Genomic DNA, 23,763 nt, shown 5'->3' on the forward strand with positions numbered 1-23,763 from the left:
GCCAATATAAAACATAACTTACTTTTATAGTTCCCATGGGCAATATTTCATGCTTACTGTTGTGATTGCTCTTCCTATTGACAGGATATATTATCACTTGAATTTATTCCCATGTTAGATTTATTTTAAAACATTGCAATTATGTTACATCCAGTGCCATGCGGTGCTGTAGAACTTATGGAAACGATAGAAGTGAGTGTGGAGAATAAAACTTAGGCTGACTACGTTTTAAAGGGTAAGAAATCAGGTGAGGAAAGGGAATAAATGTAAATACATATTACTAACAAACTGCATTTATTAAATCGTTGCTCATAAAATCAGCTGTGTATTTAAAGACCACCATGATCAACTAACTCCATTACGAGTTCGGTCATCTTCTTTGCACAGGCATCATTCCAGTTCCATGACCAAACTGGTGTGTTATTTCCTTCAGGACTTTGAGTATCCTCTTTGTCGTACATATCTGGCGCCTGCTCAGAATCACACGTACAAATTGGTATCATATCCAGTGCTAGTCCAAGTGCGAAGGGACCGCAGCGTCGCATCTCTGCATGCAACCTGAAGAAACACATAAAAATTAAGTGCACACACTAAACGTATTCGCTACCATTCTTTTAAAGAAAAGTTGATACACAACATCATTTGTTATTGCTTGGAACGTTCAACTCAATATTGGAACGAGGGGAATGATTTCAGGTTGAGAAATGGAAAAAAGCTTAAGAAGAAGAACATTACAAAAAGCTTTCTGGGCTCTCAAGGTCACCAATTCCAAATTCAAAAGTTCTCTCCAATATAAGGCATGTTTAACAAAGATCCATATTTCTCAACTAAACTCACGCCAGACCACCAGTGAATTTAACAAATTTACTTTTGAGATAACTAAATCTAAGGATAAAGGAAATTAGTATTGACTGTAATATGAAAAGAATTATTTTACAAATGTACAGCGTGCAGGTAGTCTTTTTTTGCTATTTGCTTCACGTCGCACCAACACAGATAGGTCTTACGGCGACGATAGGATAGGAAAGGGCTAGGATTGGGAAGGAAGCGACCACGGCCTTAATTAAGGTGCCTGGTGTGAAAATGAGAAATCAAGGAAAACCATCTTAAGGGCTGCCGACAGTAGGGTTCGAACCCACTATCTCACGGATGCAAGCTTACAGCTGCGCGCTCCTAACCGCACGTCCAACTCGCCCGGGGTGTAGGTAGTCTATGTTTCAGATATCTGTGTTGAGACAATAACATAAACAACGAAACTAAAACACAAGTATCTGAATTGTAGTGAAAATGTAAGAAAAATATCTGAATTGAACAAAGAAAACACAACCCATGGTTCATACAGCTCACCAATCCATTTCCCTACAATGACGGTGAAGTACCGACCTTGCTCAGAGAAAGTTATTTTTGGGCCTTCAGTCCTTAAGGTGTATAACGATTTTGGAAATAATAATAATAATAATAATAATAATAATAATAATAATAATAATAATAATAATAATAATAATAATAATAATAATAATAATATACTACAAGGTAGGAACTTGTTCAGACTTTTAAGGATTGGGACGAAGATGAGTCCGCCTCTGTGATGTAGTGGTTAGTGTGATTAGCTGCCACCCCCAGAGGCCCGGGTTCGATTCCCGCTTCTGCCACGAAATTTGAAAAGTGGACGAGGGCTGGAATGGGGTCCACTCAGCCTCGGGAGGTCAACTGAGTAGAGGGGGGTTCGATTCCCTCCTCAGCCATCCTGGAAGTGGTTTTCCGTGGTTTCCCACTTCTCCTCCAGGCAAATGCCGGGATGGTACCTAACTTAAGGCCACGGCCGCTTCCTTCCCTCTTCCTTGTCTATCCCTTCCAAACTTCCCATCAGCCACAAGGCCCCTGTTCAGCATAGCAGGTGAGGCCACCTGGGCGAGGTACTGGTCATCCTCCCCAGTTGTATCCTGCGACCCAGACTCTGAAGCTCCAGGACACTGCCCTTGAGGAGGTAGAGGTGGGATCCCTCGCTGAGTCCGAGGGAAAAACGGGCCCTGGAGTGTAAACAGATTACGGACGAACGAACGAATATAAACGGAGTAGAAATTGACTGCTTGACAGATTGCTGTTGATATAGCAATAATGACAAAAACTCCTGAAACTGCAACAGAAGGAATGAATGTGCTGAAAGAGGTAGCAGAACAGACAGGCTGCAGATATCCTTTGAAAAGACGGAAGTAATGTCAATCATCAAAGACAACACCCAAATGAATACCAAATATGGAACAATAAACCGTGTGCATAAGTTTAAATATCTTGGTGAGTGGATCCAATCAAATGGACTAGATACAGAGGCCTTAGCGGCCAGAACAAAAGTAAAATAAAATAAAAATTGGAGGTAGCTTTCCAAACCAGCCGGAACATATATAACAAAAGGTGATTTTCTATAAATACGAAGCAAAATTCACCATTATAGCACTGTCATCAAGCCGGTATCTCTCTATGTGTCAGAATGCCTTATCCTCTCCAGGAAATGTGCGCTCGGTAAGTTAGAGCAGAAGTGAGAAAGATTCTCCTCAACATTCTTGGCCCAAACTACAAAAACGATATGAACATAAGAAAATCCAGACAAGAAATCTGCTCTAAGATAGAGAAAATCATGGACAGAATACGCAAACGCAAGGCTCGCTTCTACGGTCACCTATGACTGATGGACGACTCTCGATGGACAAACCGCATTTTAAACAATTTTGAATCAAAACCAAAAACAATAATTTCCTGGTACGTTAACGTCAAGAAAGACCTCGAAAAAATGGACCTACGACCTATGACGCCCACAAACGAGACCTTTTCAGAACAAGCATTATGATTTTTGGGATCCAGGATGTGAAGTGGACAACTGGTGCAAAGTGGTCGGGTGAACGACGTGCCGAACACAGCGAGCCAATGAGAACCTACTGGATCAATAGAAAACTGAGTAAACGCCAGAGTGTATAATGAAACTTATCGTGGTACCTAGTTAGTCGATTAGCGAATTATAAATAAATAAATAAATAAATAAATAAATAAATAAATAAATAAATAAATAAATAAATAAATAAATAAATAAATAAATAAATAAATAAATAAATAAATAAATAAATAAATAAATAAATAAATAAATAAATAAATAAATAAATAAATAAATAAATAAATAAATAAATAATAAAAAAGGTCCTTTGATGGACACAATCATCTAAAACCGTCTAAGCTTTTATGGATACCTACAAAGGATGGAAGAATCGAGATTAGCCAACACAATCTAGAGAGTCGACTCACGTTAGAAAACAACATCGCTCCGGTACAAACAGTTCAGACAAGATCTCAAAACTGTCAACATCTCCGAAACCCTAAATCACGACAGAAAAGCTTTTAAAAGAGTGAAGCAAGAAAACCAGCAGAGAATGAGCCGAAGTAAATCACAAGCAGCTTAACAACAACAAAAAATTGCCAAGAAATCAAAGAGATCTGTCCAACGAAGAACGCTCTGGGGAACACACAAGCAACCCCCAAAACACAAACTGAAGATCAATTTGATTAACTTTCACTGCTTCGTCCGAATGTGATAGTAATATCAATAACAAACACAGATCTTCATTAATAATATTAGGGGAAGTCCGTGTAATTTGGACCTTCGTATAATTTTCACAGATACTATTTTTGATAATTGAAAGTTTGGTCAACCCCTGTCTGAGGCAAGGTCAGCAAGACAACCTTCCCACTACTAGGCCTTTAATATCCCATCGTCACCATAAGACCTATCTGTGTCGGTGCGACATAAAACAAATTGTAAAAAAAAATGCAAGAAGATTTAAACGTATGTATTAAGCACAGAGTAAGGTCAATGATTGTGCAATTTCAGTGAAGTGTAGGCTACATGTTTTAACTCGAATAGTACCGAAAATATGCTTTTTATTAAACACGGGGATTATTTGGTATTGTTATTTCTGACATGTGTGCGAATTTACGTATTTCTGAGGTTTGAGTTTTGAAGAAAATTACGCCAGGTTGTTGTGTTTATGGATACAGAAACAGACCCGGAAAAGGGTTTTCAAATGAAGTTGTACAATTGCTTGTTTTCAGCTCTGAAAGCTGAACGTTAGAAGACGCACCAGGCAACGAGTAGAGTTGCCTCGTGCATTATTTATAATGGTGTTGCATTCCAGCCCCGTGCTAGCTGCTTTCGATACTTCCAGGAAGGGGCTGTGGACTTGACGACCTGGAATCTCCCAACCGGCTTGTGCGGTGGGGCCGGCTTTTCCCTGTGTTGTTCTCGGCGGCCGGCGTACCTGTGAGTTTCTTGGAGATTCTCCGGGAATGTTCTGCCTCTAGTGACATCGCGAAATTTCTGTGCCAAATCACGCGAGCTATAAAACGGGGGGGTTAGCCGCGGACAGTCAGTCAGAGTTGGACTCGGAGTCAGTGTTGGTTTTGGAGTCAGTGCTGGACTCGGAGTCAGTGTTAGACTCCGTGGTGAAGTCAGTGAGAGGCTCAGTGCGTTAGGGTTCGGTGGCTGGACTGAGGGCGACAGAGGTGTTGGCTGTCGCTAGTGTCCCACCGAGGTCTGAACGAGGACCTGTTGTTGTGGTGTCGGTGAGACCGGTGATTGCATGAACTGTCGGCGACAGGACGGTAGACTGTACTGTGTGTTCGTGTAATTCTGTGGACTGGGGATCACCGTGAGCCAGCGAGAAAACGCGCTATCGTGAGTGCGAGGATAAATGGACATGTATTAATGTTCGCTGTTGTGAGTTTCGTCCTGCTGTTGAATACTATCGAGCTGTTTAGTTGTTCACTGCATGGGACTGTGTGAAGTACTGGACTATATGTGGAGTCGAACCAACGGAAGTCGTCGTGTGTTGTATAGCCAGTGGCAATGTGTTCAAGCCCAGCTGTCTACGCACAGCGGATGTAGCAGGTGACTGGACTTTGGGAAAGTGAAAGTAAGGATTATAGCCATTCCCATATAACAACCTGCCGGGACTCCCTCGTGTGTGTACAGAAGAGAGATTTGTAAATAGACTAGTAATTAGTGTGGCCATTCATAACTGGTTAGAATTGTTTGTGTTTAAATATATGTGTGTGTGTGTGCATTTATTACGTCATCGTGAAATAAATTAGTGTAATTAAACAGATGGAGTTTTATACGTAACAAATGGTGTCAGAAGTTAGAACAGACCCCGCGTGAATCAGCGGACCAAATACTGCAGGTATCGACCGCCATCGGGAACATTCCAGAACGTCGGTGTATAGTGAATGCACACTCATATAAATCTTTTCTTCATCTTTTGTTAATTACTGTATGCCAGTTGAGACCAGAGGATACACGAAAATGAAGGCACAGTTAAATGCGCTCTTCGATATGATGAAGATGGAGGATAATATGGAAGAAAATCAAAAGAAGATGGAGGAGAAGATGGAAGAAAATCGAAAGAAGATGGAGGAGAAGATGGAAAAACCAAAATAAGATGTAGAAGATGGAATACTGTCAAAATGAGAAGAAAGACGGGCAAAAGAAGACAGAAAAGGCCAGAAAATGACGATGGAGAAGTTGGAATAAGGCTATAAGAAGATGGAAGAAAGCCAGGACAGGATAGTTGAAAGCCAAAAGAGGATGATAAAGGAAATAAAGAACGGTCAGAAGAAGTTGGAAGACGAGGACAAAGAGAAGACAGAAGATGGTCAGAAAAAGATGAAAGATGACCATATGTCGGAAGACCACCAGGAGAAGACGGGAGATGGTCAGAAGAAGATGGGAGACGACCAGAAGAAGACATGGGACGGCTTGAAGAAGATGAGTGACGGAAAGAGAAATGTCGACGAGGGTCCGCGCGAGATAAAGCTTGTTCCGCAGGTCGATGCTCTGTCCCGTAGACCTTGTCCAGAAGACTGCGAGTTCTGTTCCAGGAGGGAGGCCGAGCACGAAACTTTCTGCCGAGTGATCACCGTGGGGTTCGAAGGAAACTTACAACAAGTGTAAGTGACGGGTTCCTCATCACTTCCAGAACATTAATAATCAGTCCATGTCCCGTTCCTGTTTAATACGTGCTCTAGCCGTTTGGAAATGGAATCCATTACATGCTGGAAAAAGTCTAGTTCATTCCTTAGATTCGCCAAAACTCGACGGCAGTGCATTAACAGGGCCGCACTTGTCCTCCCCTGATCTGGAACCCACGTGTTTACTATTCTTGCCCAATCATGTTCTATTATGTTAAAGTCAGGCGACTTGGGAGGCCAGTCAGGCACGTGAACGTCAGGATGCTGTTTGAAGAAAGCTTCGGTTACATGTGCAGCGTGAACCGAGCAGCTATCTTACACAAACCTGATAACGGGAACTTCTTCTACGGGGTAAATAGCTCGAACACTAGGAATAAGAGTACCTTTTAAATGTCCATATATTCACAAGCAGTCGTATATGAAGCGACCTCTGTCAACTCTCCTGACTCAGCACCACTTATCCACCTCAATACGCCACATGCGACGCGACCCGACTGATTACCAACCTCGACAAAGGGCTCTTCATAACGCTTTCCAACTGGACGCCAGCACTGCAGCTGTTTACCTGGATCGGAGCAAAATACCTTTTCTTCCAACCAACTCGTAATTTGTCATTCCTGTCGTGGAGTAACACTTTCTTGACTTTCTTGTAGTGCAAAGCCTACACGAAGTTCTCTGTGGATAAGAAGAAGTCACCCCCTTTTTCGCAGCTCGGCGATTGTGAATACCTGCAGCGTGGAGTCGGCGACTGGCAATTCCAATGCGGCAATCGCATTACCGATAGTCACAAACAGAGAATTGCTCATAGTTTGAACAATTCCAGCGTCCTGTAATTCTTCTAGGAGCCTTTTTATGTGTCCTATGATCTACCAATCCAAGCCATCTTACAGTGTTATAGTACAACGAAATATAGGCCGCCACGGAATACACACTGTGCCTTCAGCACTACTCATTCACTCCCTCCCCTCCTTTTCGATACTGGAGTGGGCTTCAACACTACTTCACTCCCTCCCTACCTTTCCGGTACTGGATTGGGGCAGTGTTGATTGTTTATTTCTGGACACCATTAATGTGCATGCGTGTATATGTCTGGTGTTGTATACTGGGTGATCACCTAATTGGACCATATTTCTTTGAGGATCATTTGACAAGAGCCCGGTACCTGAATGTCGATGGATAGGAAGGGGAGGGTCTGTCACCTGGCCTGGTAGATCGCCCGATTTGGCGCCACTGGACTTCTTCCTTTGAGGCTATTTAAAGAATGTAGCGTACGCTCAGGAGCTGGAAAATCCTGAAAGCCTTCGAAACCTTATTACGGAAGCCTGTGAAGCCTACAAAGCTACAAAGAGCCCGAATGGCAATTCAACGGCGTGCTGAAACGTGCATTACTGCAGAAGCTCATCTATTCAAACACTCACTGCGCTTACAGGCTGTTGTTCAGTCAAGCGGATTCAAACCCCCAACCATTCTATCCTCATCCAGCCCTGCTTATAAAATATCCACATAAGCAACCCTAATGGCGTAGAACAATGCCAAAATGAATTAATGAAATAATTAATTAATTAAATAACCCGCGTCGTGAGGGCATTCGGATACATTGGCTCTGTGGATAATACTCGAAGTACCGGGCGAGTTCGCCATGCGGTCAGGAGCGCGCAGCTGTGAGCTCGCATCTGGGAGATAGTGGGTTCGAACCCCACTGTCGGCAGCCCTGAAGATGGTTTTCCATGCTTTCCCATTTTCACACCAGGCAAATGCCCGCTTCCTTCCCATTCCTAGGCCTTTCCTGTCCCATTGTCGCCATAAGACCTATCTGTGTCGGTGCGACGTAAAACAAATAACGAAAAATATTATTATTATTATTATTATTATTATTATTATTATTATTATTATTATTATTATTATTATTATTATTATTATTTGAAGTTCAAGTCAAATAAAGTTTTAAAAAGCCCCTACCGGGGACTGAAAATAGTTAAAGTTACAAGCATTTTCAAATAAAATAGCAGTCAGTTTATGTAGGGGCATTAGCTAGATCGGCTGGTACTCAGAGAGTTAAAGCCAAAGTAAAGTTAATTAAACCTGGTAATTGAAAATTAAGGCCACATATTACAGAACTTACATCTCTCCCAAGATATTTGGGCTAGCGAATGGTGTACTCTTCACAAGATCTGGGTCAAAGCAACCTAATTCACTGAGAGTTTCTACTAATGTGCTTCGATAGCTCTCCAGGAATTTCTGCATATAGCTTGATCTGAGTTCCCCCGTCGTACAGATATACAACAGATTAGCGAGGTCTAGTGCTGGGGAACCATAGCGAGCCAACTGGAAGTCGATTAGACAAACCTGAAACAATAAAATAACATTTTTAACAGCAGGGAAGTTATATCATTTGTATAATACTAGGGGTGAGTTGTACGGATGTGAGAGATGAACTACTGTCAAGAAAGACAAAACACATTTAGAAGCACTGGAAATGTGCATGTTGGAACCTCTATAGCATGTACACTGAAAGAGCATACTGAAAAATGACTCTCTGATTTTAAATCTGAAACACTGTTCTATCCACATAACAAAAGATAAAAACAATCATCATCATTCCTTTCGTACTTATATCAGACTTATGTAGATGATCCTACACTTTTACTCGTCAATTAATCTCATTTTCAAATTAAAATGATTTGCCGATGATATGCAAGTATCTCACCACAACTAATTAGCCATAGGCATGAGTGCAAATAAAGAAATAGGCATGTACCCAATCAAATACGACACTCCTTGGGTGCAAAACTCTACCTCACCGGAATTACACCTCGACGGAAAATGAAGAAGTGGGCCCCTCTACATCGCGCACATTACTGGATATCCAACCTTATAAAGACCCTGGTCTCTCAAAACCAAGTCCATACAACGAATACGGTGCTAATGCAAATTGCCTAAAGGCTGTCAATCTATCACATAAATCCTGCTTTAATGGCCTTTAGCGATGATCCCTAACTTCTCACTCGACTCTCATAATAATCCACACACGTACGCAAAATGTCTAGCCGCGCCATAAATATATTAGAATTCCAAATCGATTCATAACTTCGGTGTCATTTAACAATGACGTTAATCCAACATTCAACTCATTTGGAGATATTCCTATCATGAATTTCACTCTCAAGTTACACTAAAAAAAATTGGAAATTGCAACACCATGAAGACACTGGTCGTTTGTGTTGATTTTCAGGATATGGAACGATGCTATGTAGATATGTAAACGATCAAAGTTTCAGACCCATTGGATTGTTGCTACAGGTGTCCCCACGTGATTGGTCGCGGAGGAATCAACTCCAGTATACGGACTCTGGTGTAGCGTAGTTGACTTGCAGTCTGTGCAGTGAAGTGTTCCCCGTCAGAACATGCCTCGACGACAGAGAAGAGCACGCTATCAACAAATGTCGCCGTTTCAGAGGGCTCGGATAATTGGGCTTTGTGAGGCTGGATTATCGCTAAGGACTGTCGCTGCACGTGTTGGCCGACAGGCATCTACGGTACAACGTGTATGGCAGCAGTGGTCAAATGAAGGTACCCACACTCGTAGACCTGGCACAGGCCCAGCGCGACAGACAACACTGTGAGAGAGGATCGCCGCATCATTCGGATGGCCCGGATGGAACCCCATGCAATAGCAGCGCAAATTCGACCAGCTGTGGCACCACACGTTACAAAACAAATAGTTGGTAACCGTCTGCGTGCAGCTGGCTTACGAGCCTGTGTCCCTGCAGAAGGTGTTCCATTGACCCCACAACAGCGACGTGTAAGACTGGCCTGGTATCGAGAAAGATCGACGTGGGTCGACGAATGGCATAGGGTCGTCTTTAGTGATGAATCGCGCTTCTGTTTTGCCCGCAGTGATCGCCGGAATCGTGTGCGCCGACGTACCGGGGAAAGGGGCCGCCCACATCTTATTGTCGAGAGGCACACAGGGCCAACACCAAGCATTATGGTCTGGGGAGCTATTGGCTTTAATGTGAAATCACAATTGGTGCTTGTTGAGGGCACTATGACTGCTCGACAGTACGTTGATAGGGTACTCAATCCCTATGATGGTGAACATTGCTAATGGGATGTTTCAGCAGGACAATGCCCGGGTTCACGCTGCACGCATCTCCAGAGAAGCTCTCAACGACATCACAACCTTAGAATGGCCCGCCAGATCCCCGGACCTCAGTCCTATTGAGCATGTGTGGGACATGATGGGTCGACAACTGGCCAACCGTCCTCAGCCAACCACAACTCTGGAACAACTGACCCGTGCAGTGCAGCAAGCATGGGCGACAATTCCTCAGGAAGCGATCCAGGGCCTTATTGATTCCATGCCTCGACGAATTCATCACTGTATTGCAGCTCGTGGTGGGCACATCCTGTATTGTTTGTTGTCCGAACTTGCGGTCAGAGGAACCTGAAAGTGTAATAATCGAATCATAACCGAACACTCGTCCTGCCATTTTCAACTGCAGCAATGTAGCACCACTCCTTCTGGGTGTTGCAATTTCAATTTTCTTCAGTGTATTTTAATATGAACACTCCGCTTTAAGTGAACTTTTATGACGATTGAAATACAATTTGCTCATCACTCCCATGATGTTTCCTAAATACACATTAACCATCCACCTGAAACCTAGTACCAAGCTCGATAGCTGCAGTCGTTTAAGTGCGGTCAGTATCCAGTATTCGGGAGGTAGTGGGTTCTAACCCCACTGATGGCAGCCCTGAAGATGGTTTTCCGTGGTTTCTCATTTCGCACCTTCATTGAGGCCACGGCCGCTTCCTCTCCCATCGTCGCCATAAGACCTATCTGTGTCGGTGAAACATAAAGCAAACCGTAAAAAACCCTAGCGATGACATTTACAAATATATTTATCACTTACACATGTCAAATTCGTATGAAGATCAAATATACTCGGAATTTGGCATCGAACCAACAATCTGTCACAAACTGGATACCATTATTTCCTATGATTAAATGTTATCGTTAATCACAAACAAATTTCACAAGTATACAATTCAATAGTTAACTAGTTTCAGACTGGAGTAAACTGTCCTTGAATCTCACACACGTTAACTCCTTGTGTCATAACAGAACCGTATACAATTTACATTATCTTTGCAAGAACTTGATATTATTTTAACGGCATGTGAATGTTATTTCCTAAGACCTTAATAGCTATTTATTATTACCGGACTTTATATTATGATATATTCTATATATTTACATTAGCCAGACACAACGCAAGTGATTCCCATGAAATGACATGAAAACTCCCAAGTAAAATAAATCTCAAACTTTAAAATTAAATAAGATGAAATGAACTGAAATCCTCTCGTTCTATTACGACAGAAACACTCAACTATTCTCCAAAACCCGCCACTACTATAATTATATCTAAAACGTGATTTAAGCATTTATACTATTTACACACACCTTAGAGATTTACGCAAGCACTATATCATTTACATACATTTGGTACTCATCCTTCTCCTGGCAGCATCAGCCTTGGACCACAATAGCCTTTTCCGTTTATTCTGCCATGAAATCTGATGAGGACACTGCGAAAATGGGTCCTTACTTCATCACGAAACATAGTCTGCGGTTTATGCCTCGTCATCTGCTGCCTGGGACTTTTGCCGCACCAGCTCACCGCGTCCTCGTACGAAATAGTGTACAATTCTCACCCTATCTGCTCTCATGGTTACGTAACAAGTGATATGGTCACGATATTACATAATTTACAGTGTTACCCGTTTTATTTTACACTTTGCTGTGTTCATTAAATCCCTTAGCTACTTGAATATCTCGTAAGATTCCAGTTCTGTCTCTATCTTCGGTCTATCTCACGCTGCTAATCTCTCCAAAGTATCTTGAGATAATCACAGTTCAATTTCGTGATTCGAACCCCGACGCCATTGTCCCGGCAGAAAACATTCCCGAAATTGTTCCGAATTAAGTTGTTTCGTCCTCTAAGAAGAATTTCATGCACAGTTAATAGCATTAACGACGTTTGTGCCAAAAGTATGCTCACTAGGTGGCAGCAGCAAGCAGAGCGTATTCTTGTCAGCAGCTCGCTAAACGAGACCAGAACGCATCTGATTTCCGGCATCTTCATCACATACATAACATACGTTGTTATTTGTTAATTTGTTAAGAAAGAAGCCATATTTTACAGTGTCGACTTATTACATGTAATAAAAGCTTCCGGTGTGTCTGACATTACATAACATACGGACAACACGTCATCTTAACTACCACTTGCATGGTCACATGGCCAAATGGTTCAATCAATAGCCATCCAGGCAATTCACTTAATTTTCAAGGTGTAAATAGTGTTTATTATTAATCATTAAAATAAAAGTTTCATTTGCAGTATGTATAATATTGGTTAATGACTCGGACCTATAGTATAATCATGTGTATAACCCATCTACAGTCCGCTACCAGAGGCAATCATCGCTGTTCAATATTACAGTCAACAAGTGTGCTACAGTATTAAAATTCATTTCATCACTCCAACATTTTTGGTCCATTTCCGGACCCGACATTACACGTAAACCAGTGAAACGTGTGTGAAACATCATCATAGAACGCAACGTGGGACTCTTCAATTTACAAGGTCAGATTTCTTTTAGTAGTACCTTTTCCTTGCATTATTTACATTTGTGTGAGCCAATGCCTTAGAGTGGATGACAACGATATCGCAAAGCTAATCAAACAACGGGGTTATTTGAAAGGTATAATGAAAAGAAGTCAAAACATTTGTCAAAAGGTACAACACTTCTCAAAACCTAGCAGAAATTAGGGTCAGATATGATGCACTCATTGATTTAGAAAGCAAATAAAACTTAGTTCAATCGCAGCTTGAGATGGGAGATAGCAAACGAGATCATAGTGTAGAGAGAAATGAAGTGGATGACATTGTGTACAGTTTGAAGGCAAAAATTCAGTTATTATTGTCGCCAGACCAACACGAAAATTCAAGTACTATCAACAAATACCAAATATCAACATTAAATTACGCACTATTAAACTACCCATGTTTAATGGTAACTATGAATACTGGATGTCGTTGGAAGAAAATGTCAAACTGTTATGAATAGGAATAGCCAGTCAAGCATCCGTTCAAAAATGTTACTACTTACTAGGAGCAGTTCTGAGTTGATCTAAAGCATTATTTAGAACCTTCCAACTATTGAAACAAACAGCGCGGTAGTTTGGAAACTCATATGTGATGGGTTTCAGAACAAGAAACTTATAATAGCAAAGCATGTTAGGGAAATCTTGAACATTGCAATAGTGGAAAATGAAACCACTGAAGATCTCAGGCAATTTATTAGTACATTTTAAAGTACTTAGAAGCACTTCAAACATTGAAGTTAGACACTCATCTCGAAGAAGTAATATTGTCACAACATAGTGTTGATCATCTTGATTATGAAACCAGGATGGACTGGGAACTAGAAGCAGACTTTAGCAAAAATACCTCCCTTAAACAATTAACATCTTACATTAAACATCGCTGCCAAGCCCTAGAAAGCATGCACACTTCTGTCAGCTAAGTTAAGGTGCGCGGTAGTAGAGAAAGCTTACACAAGAACAAACTGTCAACCTATATACATGTTGAATACATTAACAAACAGTGCTTTTACTTAAACAAGGTCATATGCCAGGAATTTTTTTTGCATGTGAAACATTTCTCAAGTTAACAGTGTCAAATCGCATTCAATATGCTCGTGATAGCAAACTGTGTTTAAATTGTCTTAAAGCATCACATACAAAGTCTAAGTGTACATTCAGTCACTGTCGTAAATGCAACAAGGCCCACAACACGTTACTAAATCTTGAAAATCACAAGTCTAGTGCCACAAACGAAACAACTAACAACAACGTGGTATTTGCCAGCGTTCACACAACTACTAAGAATGAACATCTAAGTACTCGAAACACACAATATGTGTTATTATCTACAGTTATTGTCAAATTCAAGGATCACAAGGGTAAATGTAATAAGGTTCGAAGGCTCTCGGACAGCTGGAGTCAAACTCATTATTAAAGACACTGTCGACAAACTAAATTTAAACTTTAAAACAGACAGCACTTCTATTGTAAGCTTTAACAACCCATCATCAATTCTGAAATACAGTGTTGATATTCACTTCCAATCCACAGCATCAGATTTTAACACTAACATACATTGTTTAGTGGTTCCTGCAATCATAGGATAAGTGCCTTCCATGGAGTTAGATTACTAATAGTGGAACCTGCCTAGTGACAACACACTAGCCGATCGTAAATTCTACAGTCCAGGCAAGGTAGATTTAACAACTGGCGCAGAGCTGTTGCAGAGCTGTTTTATAACATTCTAAGGGTAGATGGGAAATACATGTATGTGATAACCCCGTATTGCAGGACTCTCATCGGGGTTGAATAATTTCTGATAAATGCCCACAGTCAAACAGCAGCCATCCCGAAAGCAACACAGTAACTTCTCTTTTCATCAGAAAGAAAGATCAACTCGACACTCAATTTCGTAAATTTTGAGAAATGGAAGAATTGCATACGAAACTTACAACTAAGGAAGAACTACAGTGTTTATATCACCTCAAGGACAACACCACACGCACTCCCGTACTAAGATTCGTTGTCAGGCTATCTCATAAAGAGACTCATTCACCCTCGTGATATGGCAACACAAGGATTTCGCCAACTGTAATCAAAATTCTGAAAAATCCAGTACTGCATGAACAGTATGCGATCTTCATGTCTGAGCATGAACGTTTATGTTACATGAGGAAGGTACATGTAATAGTTGATTTTGAACATTATTAATTGCCACACCATGAAGTATTTAAACAAAGCACAACTGCGCCAATCAGAGTAGTTTTTGATGCATCAGCCAGAACCACTATTGGAGGTTCACAAATGATACATTGTTAATAGGGCCTACTATACAATAACGTCTTTATTCCATTATGTTGACTTTCAAGACACATAGCAATACATTTATTGGAGACATCACGAAAATGTACAGACACGTTCGGGTTCGTAAAAATGACACACAGTTGCACAGCATTCTTTGGAGGGAATCGCCACAAACAGCTATCAAGACTTACGAAGTATTAACAGTCACATATGGCACAGCTTCAGCTCCATATTTTTCAACACAGTGCCTGAAACAATTGTAAGAAGATGAACAAAATCCATTTCCACTGACATCAATGGTTTTACAAAGAGATTTTTATGTTGCCAGTGCCCTGTATGGTACGTCCACCATCGCTGCAGCATTGAAATTGCAGAGTGAACTCATAACCTTACTCAGCATGGGTAGTTTTATCATCAGGGAGTGGTGCTCAAAACATCAAGCTATACTTGCAGCTGTTCCACCTGAAGACAGAGAAATTAACATAACCCTTCCATTTCTATAATTATGACACCATACAAGCTTTAGGATTATCATGGCTTCTTACGCCAGACAAATTTTTAGTCGCCAACAAAATCAAATACATTCCAGGGAATAGTGGCATTACCAAACGCACCACTACATCAACAGTAGCTTCAATTTTCTATCATTAGGATTCATCAGCCCATTAGTTATAACCTACAAAAGCGTTTCTCCAGAAATTGTGGTTAAATATACTCGATTGGGATCAAACATTACCTGAAGACTTAGTCACAGAATGGAAAGTACTTCAAAACCATTTGAGACACATTCAAAACGTTCAAGTGGGCAGACATGTCTTAAGAACAGGCGTGTGTAGTAATATTCAAGTATATGGTTCCTTAGACGCTCTTCAAACAGCACACGGAGCTTGCATCCACCTTCGCTCTGTCAACCAGCTGGGTGAAATATGTGTCAAGTTGTGCTCAAAATGCAAAGTGTCTCCAATCAAACGAGTTACACTCCCTCGTGTTGTATTGCTTGCAGCTGCATTGTTGGATCAATTACTTCACAATTCAATTAAAATTTTAAAATTTGAAATTAATTAAACTCATCTGTGGACAGATCCTACAGTTGTTTTATCATGGTTGGCTTCTCCATCGTCGCGTTGAATAAACCTTTGTGGCCAACAGGGTGGCAGAAATTCAGCAATTAACTAATGTTGAAGATTGTCATCATGTTTTATCTCATCAATTTCAGATTTAATTTCGCGAGGAGCTGAACCTCAAGAGTTGCAATAGTCCACATTATGGTGTTCAGGTCCACCATAGTGTCAGTACCACAGCTAAACCTGCCGCTACCCCTAGTCGTCTATGATAGTTTTTACGCCACGTTGGAACAGCGAACAGTAGCAATTTTACTCGTCACTAAAGACAACGACGACATTGAAAGGTGTTCTCCACTAACACAACTACAAAGAGATTTCCGGGGTATTGCAGCAGATTCATTCACAACTCCAAACAACCAAACAATAAACGAACGGGACCCTCAAGAACTTCAGAGGTTATTAATGTCATTCATTCCCATCCCATAGCTCAGATGGAGTCATTCAGTGAAGAAATCAAGGACTTACGGAGGCAAGGAATTGTATCAAGGAAGAGTCAGCTGAAAAATCTATGTCCATTTCTGCATGACTACATACTTAGAGTTGGCGGTAAATTGAAGAACACGTCGCTCCCATTCTCAAGAAAACACCATATATTATTACCATCAAAACATCGTTTAACAACTCTTATTGTCAAACATGAACAATTATAACAAGCTCACGCAGGACCAGAGTTGTTGTTAGCAAACTTTCATCAAGGTTAATTGATTCAGAATGGCAGAAATGCAGGCAGACAGGAAGTGCACAAACGCCTATCGTGTTACAAATGGAAGGTCATAACCAGTCATCAACATGGTTAACTATCCTAAACACAGAGTTAACCAGCACGTACGTCCAGCATGTGTAGAACTGATTATGGAGGTCCAATTCAACTTCACCCGATTAACATGAGGAGCAATGTCCGTATCAAGGCACTATTTGTTTGCTTTACAACTAAATCTGTACATTTGGAAGTAGTCATCAGTTTTATCACAGATGCCTTCTTAGCCGTAGTTCGCCGTTTCATCGTCAAAAGACGGAAGCCAGAAAATATCTACAGCGACAATACTACTACATTTATTGAATCTGATAGAGAATTACAAATTCTTCACCAATTCATGGCATCACAGCAGCACCAAGAGGAAATTGTAAGCAATCTGGCAAACGAGGGTATCAACTAGCACTAAATTCCACCTAGTTCTCCCCAGTTTGGATGATTACGGGAATCTGGCATCAAGTCAATCAAATACCATTTGCATCGCGTTGTCGGAAATTCATCGTTAATATTTGAAGAATTTAGTACTGTGCTCAAAAGAATTGAAGCCTCTCCAAATTCTCGTCCACTTTCAGTCCTTTCCTCAGATCCTACTGATACTCAAGCTTTAACATCAGGTCACTTTCTTGTCGGAAACAGCTTAAATTTTATTCCTGAATGTAATCTGACTCTAGTTGCCAGTAACAAACTTTCAGTCTGGAAAAGGTTGCAGCAGTTGGTTCAACACTTTCGGATTAGATGGTATAAGGAGTACCTAACCCAACTTCAAAACAGGCCAAAGTGAGCTTCATAGCAACAATTAATCCAACTTGGAACAGTGGCAGTCATCAAGGGGTACCATTTACCTCCCGCTTCAGTGGAGACTAGGTGTTGGTTCTGATGGACTAGTATGAGCAGTCGCCATAAGAACTGCCTATCGAAACTTTAAAAGACCAACAGTGAAATCGTGTCCGCTTCCCATTGAGTAGTGTTTCTGTTGACAATGTGTTATCCTTATAGTGATATTTACTTCAAAATTGACTCTCTTGGGTTAATTTACGTATAAAGTTGCATTTGTATTTGTGTTATTTTTGTGCACAATTTGAACGTTAACTCATTGTTTGGTCAGTGTTTCAGCAAGACGAATCATTCAAAACATTTTAATTGTGCAGGTGTGAATAATTATGAATGAATCAACCTGCACACCATTCTACGATTATGTGTTTTTCATTTTATATATGTCAATTTACCGGTAATTCAAGTTCAGCGTAACATTTTTCATCTACCTGCGTTCAGGTGAATTTTTTCATGTTCACATGTGTGTCATTTTCATTATAATATTTTATCTTGATTGTATTCAATCAACAGAGGAGAGAATGTTTCGCCCTCTAAGAGAAATTGCATGCACACTTAATAGAATTAACTACTTTTGTGCCAGTAGTATGCCTTCTAGATGGCAGCAGCATGCAGAACGCGCTCTCGTCAGCAGCTCGCTAATCGAGACCAGAATGCATCTGATTTCCAACATCTTCATCACACACATAACATACGGCAGCATATCGTCTTAACCACCACGTGCATGGCAACATTCCAAATAGTTCAGTCAATAGCCGTCCAGGTAATTAATTTGATTTTCAAGGTTTAAATAGTGTTTATGTACAGTGTTTATTATTAATCACTAAATTAAAGGTTTCGTTTTTGTGTAATATTGGTTAATAATGACTCGGCCCTATGGCATAATCATCTGTATAACCAACCTACAGTCCTTTACCAGAAGCAATCATCGCTGTTCAATATTACAATCAACACGTGTGCTATATTATTAAAATTCACTTCATCACTCGAATATAAACTCTAGTTTCTATATCTACGAAACTGCTGTACTCGAGAGCACACGATGTAGCTCTCGCCATTTCTAAATTACTGTCGCCTTCCTGATAGCTAATATCTTCCTATTATATTCAAACTTTAGTTCTCTCAGTTCCCTGTTCACTGTAATATTTACTAAGTTCAGTCACGACCTTCCTCTCTCGGCTCAAGTTCACTTGGTACACACAAGTCACAGCTACTCTTAACTAGCTTTCTCACAAGACTATCCTAAGTTACGACTGACTAAGTCCGAATGGCATAAGATCACGTAAAATAAGACCGAATAAGATAAGACGAAGTCTGCACAAAATAAGGCAAGACTGACTCCACTAAGGTAGGATCAAATAAGACTGAATCACACAACCTAGATCAAATAAAGACGTCTAACACTCTGTCTTTGGTCTATTTATCACTTCTTTGCTTCTTGCTTTCTGAATTTCACCCGCCTTGACTTCGGACTCCACACCAATCACCGCTGAAAATTCACATTGACGCTCCTCTTGATTGGATATCATAATTCGCGTCTTCCGAATGGCCTCTCAAACATTCTATATTCTTCACGCGAATTAGGAATTTCCGTTCAAAACACTTTGTAGTTGAACACCTCACTTGCCTGTCTCATACTTTATTTATGGTTCATAATATCTCAACTCTGATGTTTATTTTTTATGACGTTTTTTGCACATTTTGCAAAATTCGCCAAGTGTTTTGAGGGGCGTGACCACATCCTCCATCTGCCGGATATTAAGACATTGTCTCAAGTGTTTTTTGGGTCTGTATTGTTTTCAATCGACATCCCGCATGTCCTTCTAAACTTCATTTTCTTTGACGGCTCAGTCACCAGCCGGATGATTTACAACCTCATTGTCGTCTCGCCTGCTATGTCCTAATGTCCCCTGCTCTGAAAGTGGCCAGGCATTTATTTAAATTCAATAACAGTGGATTCTAATCTTGTGTACGGGTTCAATACACTCATACATACTTGAATGCATACCATAGTAGTTACATGAATATGTTCAACTGAAAAGTGGGACTACAACAGTTTTTAACTGTTGTAATTTATTGGCAATTAACTGGAAAATCTCACTCGCAACATATGAAAATTGTCTATATCCACTCTAACGCATTTAAGTTAAAAGATACACGTCTGTTGGATCCGTATTTGTCCTGCCTCACAGTATATATCCAAAAATAATTTTGTGCCGTAGATCGGTATTTACCGCATAGAAGGCAGTAGATAGATGACCCTTGGATGGGTTTATTCTATCCGTGTTTCATAGATGTTGTTAATAAAGCCCAACAGCTGAAGTAAGGGTATCAAAAATAAAAAATAAAAACGTTTCCAGATTTCTAATTTGTTATCCATTCTCTACACTTAGGAAGTCATGAGTCATATTTTTCAATTTATTTTAGTAACAGAAACATGTTATTTGTTTTGAAACAATTGAGTGACGCATTTGGGCAGAACAACGGGCAACAACATTACTCTGAGTAACCGATGACATAATCACAGTTAATGTATTCAACACCAGAGCTGAGCTCCATGTACTCTACACTATCATGTGTACCAACTAACATATTTGATAGTCTCTAACCCTTTCCCGCCCGCATTTTCACTCCACTTATCCCCAGGTTTCAACCTATTATTTAGCAAAAACTGAAACAGACCGTATTGTTTCAGAAAAAGTTAAGTACAGTAAAAACTATTGGTCACAATGAATTCAAATTTTCAATAACATTAGAAAATATACCATCACATCCATTTCTCTGTTTATTGAGTCATAATATGTTCCCCCCCCCCCCCACTCCTCGTGATACTCGACATAGAGACAGTCTGCATTTGTCACATTCCCATGTTCTCTGAATCCCTCAAAACCAATAATCACGTGATTTTGGAAGTGGAATGATGCATTGTTATATGCGCAATAAGCTATGTCACTGAATAGTTTTTCTCCTCATAACATACGTAAAAACAATCTCTTTCCCCTAATACTCTTTCCGAATTGTGCGCAGGTTCAACATCATCCATTTAATCATTCGGAGCAACGAAACGTAATATTTGTGTTATCTGAATTGCCGTGGCATCGCCATCAGGTCCGATTTATCGATATTAGTTTTCATTCATATCACTGTTATCACTAAAATTATCTTCGTTGATACATTACTCACTCATTAAAAATTCACCTGCTCCCCTACTCAAGAATTCTGTGTCACTTTTTTCGCCCATATTCAGCTGTTTCAATATACGCGATATTCAATCCCGCCATGTTTACGGACGAAACAGCTGACCCGCGCTCGCGGAAGTTCAAGACCGTTGCCTAGGCAACGTCAAGACAGATTATCTCTCTTCCTTTATTCCCTAAGACTTGTAGATTGCACTGCGTGTTCATAAATGCCTTATAAACACTTCACTTATGAGAAAAATAAAAAACTATCGCACAGATCGCAGACGAATGTAGATAATGCAGCCGGGCGCTTTCGGGCGCTAAGGACCGGAAGGCTAAATGAACAGTCGGGCGCTTTCGGGCGCTAAGGGCCGGAAAGGGCTAAAACGTACTGTTGTATATGGTGAGATAAATACTTTTTCATTGAGGTCCTTATCTTCATAATATTTCCATTCGTTTATCCCCAGCTAAATAATGCTATTTACATTGAGTAATTGTGGTAAAGAGTTCTTACTGCATCCATATTTATTTATAATGTAATTGTCCATCCACAGGATTGCTTGTTAAATTTAAACTGATTACGTTACTGGAATCAAAATTTCGCTATATGAAGTCAACAAGACGGCATGTAGTTAAAGACGCCTTTCTATAATTATAAGTAGTGAAAATGAAGGTGGATTACAGAATTACTTGTCTTACCTCCAATATATCTCCAGTTTCTGAATATCGGAAGAGCACATTATTGGTCCAACAATCGCCGTGACAGAGAACTGCTAAGGGCTCGTGGGGGGCCACTAAAGAAATCATTCTGCTGAAGAAGGAATTATCTCCAACGAACTCCTGCATCTTTTGCAAATAACTGTCACGCTTCTGGTCTGGTGCTAGTGCACTTTGAACCTGAAATCAGGGACGTAAATTCAATTAATCTCTCCACACATTCATGAAACTTAGGATGATGAAGATATACTTGTATGGAATGTCTGTATTAATTGTACATTGTAGACACTGTGTAGCCCTTTCAGACATTAATATTCTCCTCCGAAATATTTTTTTATTAAATATATCTCTTGAATGGACAAAAAAGCGGAAGCAGCCTTAACTATTAAAATGTTTACTTATTAAAATTTGTGAAACGTGTATCTTCACACACAATTTGTGAAGGATGTTATTGGCTATCATTTAGTTCTTATGATTGCATGGTGTACAAAAGGTGAACTAAATGCAAAAATGAATATACTATATAAGATTTAAACACATTTATTTACTTATAGAATGTAAGAAATCGTGAATGAAATCATGTGTGCAAGGATTTATTAATTTATTCTTCTAATTCCGTTATATCCTGACAGACGACAGTACGTTACCAACAGCAGAGTAAGATAAATTAATAAATTCGTAGAAGGCATTCTAAAAGTTGTGAATTCAGGTGAAACATTAGAAGGTAATACATAATGTGGTGTACATTATAATGGACACTGGGTCTCAATGGGTAAAATAAGTTTACTTGCCATCGATCAGAATATACAGAGCTGTAAACTTTCTATGTTCTCTTCAGCCTAGAGTGGGGACGACTGAGCTAATTATTTCCCTTCGCACTGGTGTACGCAAGGTGGAGTCAAAACCCCATTAACAAGTAATATAAGGAAGTATAAGCACCGGGCGAGTTGGCCTTGCGGTTAGGGGCGCGCTGCTGTGAGTTTGCACTTCTGATCTAGCACAAGAAGGGGTTGGCGTGACATAAATGCGGGCCTGCATTCAATAATCAGGCGATTACACCGGTTATTAATGGATCAGCATGGCACATTTTCGATGGATTTCCTCGCGCGGATATTAACCTGTAGTCTTGTACCTTTAATTAATTAAATATGTTACCTCGACAAATATATTCCCAAACTTTTCGTACTCTACATTCCTTATTTCATGGTATTTGGATATTTTTCCGCCAGTGTATATTTACAATAATTTTAGCTCACCAAACCCATAAATAATAATTAAAATATTCCTGCACACGAATACAGTATTTGTTTAATTTGGGGAGTTCGCACATCAGCCACTATACAGTACATATTAATACTATATCGCACGCCCCCTTGCTCGGATAAAGGCTGCCATCCGTCGTGGCATCACATCCATGAGATTATCCAGCCATCCTTGGTCCACGTTGTCCCATTCTTCACTGGTGATTCTACGTAAGTGATCGGTCTGGGCGTCGTGAATCAGCAAGTTTAAATCAATCTCGGGCAAACACGATGGGATTCACGTCTGTAAAACAGGCAGGACGCTCCAGTTGGGTGATCTACTACAACGAAGAAAGGTGTTAACGAGAACTGTGCGATGAGCACGTGCGTTATCGTCCATTAAGATTATCATCTCCAAGGTGCTGACGATATGGTTTCACTATTGGCTGCATAATGTTGTTCCTGTACTGTAGAGCGGTTATGGTGCCCTGAACAACCATGGTGTACGATCTATGGTGACCCATGTAAAGCGACCCCAGAACATCACTGCGCCACATCTAGTTGCACACGTGTGGCAGTCTGTTGGAGGCGTGTGGTATTACTGTGTTCCCTCCAAATACGTGGTCGGCCATTGTCAAGGGTCAAACAGGTCTGATATTTGTCGGTAAACAGCATTCTACGCCAGTCCAGAGGCGGCCATGCAGTATTATTTCATGCCAAACTGTAACGGTTGACATGTGTCTTGGTGAACGATGTGGAACTCGTCATAGTTATCGGAAATACAGATTCCCATCATGCAACATTCTCCTGACAGTTTGATTGGACACATGACGTTCTTCAGATCCCGCGCACTCCGAATTCAGTTCCACAGCACTCAGTCCTCGGTTCCACCGATCCAATATTCGAAGAAGGTGATCATCACCGAGTGCTGTTTAACGTGGAC

At 40.5% G+C, this 23,763-nt stretch overlaps 1 protein-coding gene across 4 annotated transcripts in view; it reads right to left on the reverse strand.

Annotated features, from left to right (window-relative positions):
• Window positions 1-293: 293 nt before the first annotated feature.
• Window positions 294-23,763, reverse strand: part of LOC136862877 (uncharacterized) — a 267,146-nt gene continuing 243,676 nt past the window's right edge. For all 4 annotated transcript variants that reach the window (XM_067139152.2, XM_067139150.2, XM_067139151.2 and 1 more), the window contains 3 exons: window positions 21,562-21,759; window positions 8,135-8,358; window positions 294-558 (listed from right to left, as the gene is read on the reverse strand). In XM_067139152.2, coding sequence (XP_066995253.2) covers window positions 330-558; window positions 8,135-8,358; window positions 21,562-21,759 — 651 coding nt within the window. In that variant the 3' untranslated portion in view covers window positions 294-329. The remainder of the gene's footprint in view (window positions 559-8,134; window positions 8,359-21,561; window positions 21,760-23,763) is intronic.

The sequence above is a fragment of the Anabrus simplex genome, chromosome 2 (assembly GCF_040414725.1).
Source record: "Anabrus simplex isolate iqAnaSimp1 chromosome 2, ASM4041472v1, whole genome shotgun sequence".
NCBI classification, from domain to species: domain Eukaryota; kingdom Metazoa; phylum Arthropoda; class Insecta; order Orthoptera; family Tettigoniidae; genus Anabrus; species Anabrus simplex.